The sequence below is a fragment of the Rhincodon typus genome, chromosome 2, assembly GCF_021869965.1.
Source record: "Rhincodon typus isolate 14 chromosome 2, sRhiTyp1.1, whole genome shotgun sequence".
NCBI classification, from domain to species: Eukaryota; Metazoa; Chordata; class Chondrichthyes; order Orectolobiformes; family Rhincodontidae; genus Rhincodon; species Rhincodon typus.
The window spans coordinates 143,080,381-143,089,640 of record NC_063333.1 but is presented as its reverse complement, the minus strand read 5'-3'; the positions used below and the strand labels follow the sequence as shown (position 1 = coordinate 143,089,640).

At 43.7% G+C, this 9,260-nt stretch overlaps 1 protein-coding gene across 1 annotated transcript in view; it reads right to left on the bottom strand.

Annotated features, from left to right (window-relative positions):
• LOC109938024 (copine-4-like) overlaps positions 1–9,260 on the bottom strand; it is a 162,219-nt gene that overhangs the window by 92,257 nt on the left and 60,702 nt on the right. The window contains exons 4-5 of the mRNA XM_048609230.1: positions 4,015–4,098; positions 1,635–1,724 (exon numbers count right to left, since the gene is read on the bottom strand). Of these exons, the coding sequence (XP_048465187.1) occupies positions 1,635–1,724; positions 4,015–4,098 (174 nt within the window). The remainder of the gene's footprint in view (positions 1–1,634; positions 1,725–4,014; positions 4,099–9,260) is intronic.

Here is a 9,260-nt window from a genome sequence, read left to right as displayed (position 1 = left end):
TGGGGGGTGGGGGGGGGGGGGGGGGGGTGGGGGGGGGGGGAGGGGGGTTTAGGGGAAGCAAATACCCTAGCTCTTCTTTGGAATCATGCCATGGGATCAAGCATCCACCCAACAGGGCCTTGGTTTAACATGTCATCTGAAAGTGTACTTTATTACTAATTCCTTCTCCACGAATGTCTGCTTCTCATGGGAAGGAACAGTGATGCCATATTACACTGTAAATGGTGTGGAAAGAGCTACACGTATGGTGGAAAGGGATGACGACATGATTTGGGATTGGATTTGGTACATAATATGTCAAACCTCCTTGCAATAGTAACAAACAACAGCACATAGGATGTTTAATTGCATTTCCGAGATCAGACGAGTGTTGTGGAGATTGTTGCACAGAGGGTATGCACTTGCCCTAATCACAATGCACCTTAAGCATTTAGTTTGAGCACAACAAGAAATACTCATGCACACCAGTGCACAAAGAAACAGAAGACACAGATAATTCACAGCAATTTGGTTGGCACTTCTTAAAGACAAAAGAGATTTGGGATGTTAGAAGCTTCATTAGGGGCATTGTTGGCTCTTTCACAGTTGATGGTTAAAGTATCAATCCTGACCACAAAAGGACCACAATTTTTTTATTCATTTGTGAAATGTGGGCATCACTGGTCAGACCAACATTTATTGCCCAGAGGGCAGTTAAGAGTCAACCACATTGCTGTGGGTCTGGAGTCACATGTAGACCAGACCAGGTAAGGATGGCAGTTTCCTTCCCTAAAGGACATCAGTGAACCAGATGGGATTTCCCATTAATCAGCTACAGTTTCATGGTCATCATTAGATTCTTTATTTTAGATTTTTATTGAATTCACGTTTTACCATCTGCCATGGCTCGATTCAAACACAGGTCCCAGACATGACTGGGATTAATGGTCTCCCCCAGTGATCCCACCATCTCAACTCCAGGTGGGATGAGAAAGAGTCACCAACCCCACCCACGTGACTGATGAGCCATGGAAAATGAGGGCAGGAGCAGGAGTTGACCATTCGGCCCTTCGAGCCTGCTCCACCATTCAATATGATGCTGGCTGATCATCCAACTCACTATCCCATTCACGCTTTCTCGCTATACCCTTTGATCCCTTTAGCCCTAAGAACTGTATCCAATACCTTCTTGAAAACATTCCATGTTTTGGTCTCAATGACTTTCTGTGGCATAGGAAATTTATTTTTGTTAGTTTATTAGTTGAAGTTCCAAGTTCATTATTGAACTTGAAATTGGCCATATTCTAAGGCGGGATTTGATCCCGAGTCCTCAGAACATTAACCTGGGATTCTGCATTACTAGTCTGTTGACATTGCCATGAAACCAACAATTCCCCAATTACCACAGTGACTAGCAATGCTGGGTACAGTCCAAACCCAGATAGTGAATGTTTAGCTGCTAGCTATCTCTCCACATTGCATATATCAGATTCCACAAGCTCTATACTGCAAATCATTCTGCAGTAACACAGTGCATTGTGCTGTGGGTTGAAACTCATAAAAACAATGCATTTTATTAAAAAATAAATTTGCTGTCAATCCCAGCATCAATACTTATGCCAAAATGTGAGCAATATTCATTTTTCTGAACTTACTTTTAGTTTCCGATCATGATCTCCACTGCAGAGGGAGTTTACAGAGACTTTAAATGTTTTCCACATAGGATTTAGATTGTTCATGATGACCTGTGGACACAGAAAAGATAAAGATGAAATATGGAATAGTCACAGATAATCTGCTGAATTTTCAGAATTCAGTATAACTACAATTAATCTTGGATTAACAAAAGAAATAGAAAGAAATCCTATTGCTTTGGTGTCCTTTTCAACCTCAGGACACCACAACAGAAGAATTAATACTTCCCCCACCCACAATTTTGTTTAATTCAAAAAAGCTGCAGAGTCTGAACCAGAGGCAACATGATAAAAGGTGTTTTTATATGACTGAAAGCGGGGACACACACTGTTGAAGCATTTCCCCTTGCACTCATCAAGATCTTTACAAGAATACCAAATTTCAGAGGGAACAACAATTTACACCATTTGCGAACAATGAGTTGAGAATCTATCCTTTTCCTGCCCCATAAATTGCCTCTTTTGAGGCCAGCAGTAATATGAAAAGTCAAGTTCCACATTTGGAAGGCCATTCATTCATGTTTTAAACCAGTAGGATAGTTATCGGCATCTTAAACAACTGTTACACCACTTGTTGAAAATGTTAACCTTTAGCCTGTGTAGAAAATGCTGTTTTTGTTTTTTCTGCAGTCAACTATTGATAATGTATCGGTAACTGAACACTTTGCATGGCCTGCTTTCTGGCCGTCTGTCCCGTCAAGATCTCAATTTGATTATTGTTTTAAAATCATTACATTTTCCTTCTATAGTGATCAGAGGTTGCTGGCTGAATCAGTGAAATCCAAGCATTTCCTCCAATTGAGTTCAACTGGCTCTAGTATAACAGGAGGAGAGGCAATGGCCTGGTGGTATTATCGCTCGACTGTTAATCCAGAAAAACCGAAAGAACTGCAGATGCTGTAAATCAGGAACAAAAACAGAAGTTGCTGGAAAAGCTCAGCAGGTCTGGCACCTTCTGTGAAGGAAATAACAGAGATAACGTTTCGGGTCCGGTGACCCTTCCTCAGAACGCCAGACCCGAAACGTTAACTCTGATTTTTCCTTCACAGATGCTGCCAGACCTGCTGAGCTTTTCCAGCAACTTTATTATTCCAGGAACTCAGCTAATGTTCTGGGAAGATGGAATTTGAACTCAAAAAAATAAATCTGGAATTAGGAATCCAATGACAAGCATGAATCCATTGTTGATTGTCAGGAAATACCCATCTGGTTCACTAATGTCCTTCAGGGAAGGAAATCTGCCATCCTTACCTAATCTGGACTACATGTGACTCCAGACCCACAGCAATGCAGGTGACTGTTATCTGCCCCCTGGGCAATTAGGGATGGGCAATAAATGCCGGCATGGCCAGAGTCGCTCATATCCCGTGAGTGAATAAAAAGAAGAGTTAAGAGAGCCATTTCTCAGGGTATTTCAAACTCCACCATCATACTGGGAATCCTTCTTTACTGTTTCATGACACATTGGCATTGCTGGCACAGTCAGGTTTCCCTTGAGCTAAATGGTGCACCAGGTCATTTAAGAATCCAAATGATACTTTTGAAGGGATTATTTGTGTAATTCGTAGAAATATCATAGATTCATAGAATTCCCACAGTGTGGAAGCAGGCCATTCGGCTCATCAGGTCCACACTGACCCTCCATAGAGCATCCTACCCAGAGCCAGCCCACCTCCCTAACCTTATCCCTGTAACCGTGTATTTTCCATGGCTAACCCACCTACTCTGTGCGTCCCTGGACACTATGAGCAATTCTTAGCACACACAAAATTGTTCAGCAAATGCTGCCCAACCATGGAATTGCATTTAAAGTCTGAAGCCATGACTCTGAAGTCACATGGCAGATTGGGTAAGGATCCCTGAAAGACAGATGAACCAAAGACCTTGTTACAACAATTGCTGATCACTGTTAAGGTTACCAGCGCTGGGATTACCTTTCAATTCCAGACGCTTATTAATGGAATTTAAATTACACTTGCCGTGGGATTTGAACCCAGGCTCTCAAAACATGATGCCAGTAACATTACCAGTATGCCCCCATCTCTCCCAAACAGCAGTTAATCTAAGTTATTTTTGGATGAAAACATTTAATGCCTCACCCCTTCCCAGTTGCTCTCAAGAACCTTTCAAAGCCCAAGTCTGACTACACCTGATTAACATGGGAGCAAACACAAGCAAGCTTTAATACCAAGGGATGAGTCACAGAGAATCATTTATCAGGTCTTGTGCATGGGCTTTGAATGGCAAGAATACCAAGGAACAGCCCATTTCTCAATTCTGTTCCCTATGAACTGTGTGGTGTTTGCACTTAATTGAACAATCAATGTAGAAATGAAAGTACCTCCGTTCTGTGTACAAGTTGTTGTGTTCCATCATCATTCATCCTGAAAATTTCGAGAAACGGGTCTGATTTGCTGAAAAAGTCCTGAAAAACAGACAATGTTTTACTCACATAAAATGAACACAATTTAGACATATCAAATTAGTCTCACTTTAACCATGTACAGATATTGGGATGGTGAATGGCCAATACAGCTTATGCCTGTAATGCCTCTCTGATCCCATTAAATCTAAACACTATTCTGTGTGTAGTTTGCTGCACCATACATGAAGACAGCCAGCTTTCATAGTCTGATTCACTAAATAGCAGAAACCAGGAGGAAGCCTGCTTTGGAATACCTGACCTTTGGCCCAGGAGGCCCGACTTTCTCAGATACCATAGCTCAGAATAAAGGGGTCAGAAATTTGTTTCATTACCCTGGTGGTTATGAGGTTTCCTAAATCATAGAATCCCTACAGTGCGGAAGGAGACCATTCAGCCCATCAAGTCCAAACCGACCCACCAAAGAGCATCCCACCCCGACCCACACCCTACTCTCTCCCTGTAACCCTGCATTTCCTATGGCTAACCCACTAACCTGCATGACTTTGGCCTGTGGGAGGAAACTGGAGCACTTGGTCCCCTCCCACGCAGACATGGGGAGAATGTGCAAACTCCACACAGACAGTTACCTGAGACTGGAATCGAACACGGGTCCCTGGTGCTGTGAGGCAGCAGTGCTAACCACTGAGCCACCGTGCTGTCCCCAGATGACAGTAGATTGGTGGGGGAGCGGTGAGGGAGGTGAAGGAGGAATTGGGAGGTGTGTTGTTTAGTCTACAACCCGATAATTACAAAAACCATGTTTGACTTTCCTTCTTTAGATTGGCCCAATATTTCAAAGCCACGTTCAGTAGGGAGGCATAGAGCAGCCAACATCTGTGCTGGAATACTGCACTCCCTAATTCTTGCTTACACCAGGCTCTGCTATCGGGCGGATCTGTGCCTCAGAGATGATGGTGCCAGAGGCGGTGTCCCCAAATCTATAATAATGGCTCATGGCAACTGCAAAAAAACAGGAATTGCCCTGAAATCTTTTTGACTTGGCACTCATCAGGACAGAATCGCAAGAATGCCACATTTTCAGGGACAAACAATTTATGCTGCATGTAAAAAAGGTGTGAAAATCTCCACTCAGTATAAATTGCAGCTGCATTCCAAATATGGATTCTCGCACCTGTCCTTATGCATGCAAGAAAGAAAACATCAACAGCTCCTCTTTTTCCAGCAATTCTCCAAGGTTCTGTACTTCCAAGTGACCATTCATTATGGATCCTACCAATCTGCAGACACACATGCACACACCACAGCTATACTGCTCCTGGCTAGCATGAGATGTGAGCTTTGAAATGTAGATGGAGGCAAGTGGGAATGGGTTGAGGTGGAGGGAGATTAGAAAACATTTTCCCTACATTATTCTGACTTTAGAAGATTTCTTTATTCTAAAAATGGAATAGGGTTTGTCATGTTTTACTTTACTGTTACCTATTTTGAAAAGACTACTGTAAAGAAAGGCCCAAGCAGCAGACTTTGTAGATAGGGCTGTGAGGACATTAGAGAATGTGTGTATTCCATTGGCTCCCTGACACAAACCTAGCTCCTTACATTTTTCCCTGGAGACAAAGTGACGGTGTTCAATGGAAACCCATCAGGAGGTCAAACTGAAGATGAACACGTGATAAATATCTTGTCAATCACATTTCTTCATGTCATTGTTAATTTGTGAAAAACATGATAAACATTAATTGAGGTCACACAAATATAAAAGAGAGCTCTTGTGGCACAGTGGTAGTGTCTCTACCTCTGAACCAGGTCACCTAGATTCAAGTCATACCTGCTGTGGAAGTGTGTAATAACATCTCTGAACAGGCTGATTAGAAAATATTATCGTATAAATAGACAACTGTTGGGACCTGGGTTTGAGGCATAGAAGTTTTTGGATGAGAGCTGTAGGGCTGAGTAAATTAAGAAACTCTCTACGAAGTAGAACTTTGTGACTTGGCTTCTATCATGTCTAGTATGATCGCATTGGACATCCCACCTCATGCAACTTCTGGCTTCCCCACCCAGAATTCCAGGTGGACCAGGATCAAAGCTCCAGTGGCAAAATTCACTGCCATCCCTCCAAAAGAGCCTGCTCCGAACAGTGAATGGTCATTGATCTAAAGTGTTAAATCTATCTTTCTCTCTTTGTATGTGCTGCCAAGTCTGGCCAGCATTTCCTGCATTTTCTGTCTTTCTAGTAGAATTGAATCATTCACATCACTGTGTATTTGTGACAGACACATCACAAACCCCTCTGTGGCATTTCTATTCAAAATGTTGTGCTTACAACTCTACATTAAGGCCTGAAATGACTGCAATCACATCTGTGCTCCTAGCCATTGTGAGAGCTCTATTCATTTTTGTTCAGCCTGTGGTCATGAGCAATTCTAAGCAATTGGATTAGCAAGGAAAAAAAACCTCGAGCCAATGAATGTTATATCATTAAATTACATTCTGACTAAACAAAAGAGCAGATGATGTGAAGAATGTTAACAATTGTTACGAGGGGCTCCATGATGTTGCCAGGCTGTTTGAGAATGTCCTCAGATGTTTTCATCAGCCTTCTCTTCAAATCCTGGCTGATTCTGCCCACACTGGCCATTTGAACACAACGGTGAGCATTTTGACTGGAAAAGGTAACTGGGGGCGAATTAACCTTCTTCATCCCACAGTATCCAAACTCATTCAATTTGACAATCAGTAGACACGGGGGTGCTTTTCAATCACATCTCATTCTTGCGGCACAGTGGTGTTGTCCATATCTCTGAACCAGGAGGCCCAGGTTCAACTCCCACCTGCTCCAAAGGTGTGTAATAGCATCTCTGAACAGGCTGATTATAAAATATCTTCCAGGATCGAGTCTCACTTGCCCCTATCATCATAGAATCCCTACAGTGAGGAAGCAGGCCATTTGGCCCATTGAGCCCATACTGACCCTCCGAAGAACATCCCACCCAGACCCACCCTCCTAACCTATCCCTGTAGCCCTGCATTTCTCATGGCTAATCTGAGCAGATTGATTTAAAATATCTACCTCTAGGCCAGGCAGCCCAGCTCCAAGTCTGACCTGCTCCTCAAGTTTCTCATGATTCATCTGAACAGGTTGATTAAAAATATCTACATCTTTAATGAATAAAGCCATTTTGAGTCCTGCCATTGACTCTCACAGATCCAGCCAAACACCAGAGCTTAGGAAAATCTGAGTGTGTAAACAGGCAGTCATTAGATTTTTCATTTTATTCTTTCACAGGATGCAGGTGTCACTGGCTCTGCCAGGATTTATTACCCATCCCTAATTGCCCTTGAGAAGGTGATGGTGAGCTGCCTTCCTGAATCCTTGCAGTCCATGCACCCACAATGCTGTTAGGGCGGGAGTTCCAGGATTCTGACCCAGCGACACTGAAGGAGCGGCGATATAATTCCAAGCCAGGACGATGTGCAACTCGGAGAGGAACCTGCAGGGTTCTATGCATCTGCTGCTCTTATCCTTCTGGGCAGCAGAAGTGGTCATGGATTTGGAAAGTGCTGCCAAAGGAGCCTTGGTGAGTTGTTGCAGATGGTACACACTGCTGCTACTGTGCATCAGGGGTGGAGGAAGTCAGTGTTTAAGGTGGGGGAATGGAGCACCAATCAAGTGGGCTGCTTTGGCCTGGGTGTGTGGGCAGTCTTGAGTATTGTTGGAGCTGTGCCCATCCAGGCAAGTGGAGAGTATTCTATCACACTCCTGACTTGTGCCTTGTAGATAGTGGACAGGCTCTGGAGAGTTAGTTAGAAGTTAAATATAGTCAAGTCAGACCATTAATCCTGAAATTAGACAGAATTATGCAATGATATAAGAAATGGGCCATCTGAAAAACCGAGCTTGCTTTTAAGCACCCTGATCCCCAAACCTGTTTGGATACAGTTCAGTAGTTCTAAAGGGGACAGGTACAAGTTTCACCCTAATTCGTTGAAGAACAATATTGAGTAATTTCTGGAGAATTACACCAGTTTACCAAGAGGGCGGCTATCAGTCTTCACTTGAAGTTACAGCAAAGCTGGACAACCCCTCCCCACAGCACATCAATCTTGTTTGACTGTGACTGAACAACTGTTTGACCTTGTGGGGGAGAATCTCCAGTTAATAGAGTGAAATGTCAGGCAGAGAAGTGGCAGGTTTTGTTTTGACTGGCCCAGCATTTATTGCCCCATTCCCAATATCCCAGAGGGCACTTAAAGGTTAACCATATTGTCTGGAGTCACATATAGGCCAGACTGCATAAGGACAGCAGGTTACCCCACCCCTCCACAAAACCAGAGAACCAGGTGAGTTTTTAACAATAACTCTCAGTTGGTATGTTGTCACCATGTGGCTAGTTTTCAATTCCAGATTATTACTGGATTCATATTTCACCTGCAGCCCTGGAGGGGTTTGAACCCAGATCCCCAGAACATTAGCCTGGCAATCTGGATTACTAGCCCAGTGACATTACAACCAGCTCCGCCTCAGATGACCCGCGACCGCTAGGTCGGTGCTGATGCCCAGGATAACTTTCTCTCCTGTGTAGCCCTAATCATTACAGATTGGTCCATATCAATCACGTGATATTGCAGACCAATCACATCCTTGATGAGTACAATCATTGCCCACTCATTAATTCCCAACATCAGCTATTCCATCCACTCTGCTCCCTTCCAAGTGACCCCTCCACTCAAATGCTGATCCTCTTCTGTATCTCTTTCAGCCCCCCGACCCCCCACCCCGATCTCTCTCCGTTAGTAGCCTCCCACAAAGAGCATCCTCTGGAACCTTCTTTCCCAGACCTTGCAGGTCCCTCTCCTTGCAGTGCTCCATTCCATCCCCGTCCCGTGTGATCTTACACTGAAGTCTCCACAATCCAAACCTGTTAGGGGGTCCAGCTTCAAAATGGACGGTCATTTCAACTGCACCCTCCCAACACACTGGCCAAAATTCCTCGGACATCAGTATCTGGGTGAAATTTCACAAGGATCTCCACTTATTACTAAAATGTCAAATTCTGCAATTCCTCAAGTAAAATGCACAATGAAAATGAACACTGTTCCAAATCAAGCAACAGGTCGATGTGTAGGTGGGCAGCTATAAATGACATTTGAACAGCTCCCCAGAGCTTGGAAGATCCCGTTCATACTTTCGGATTTGA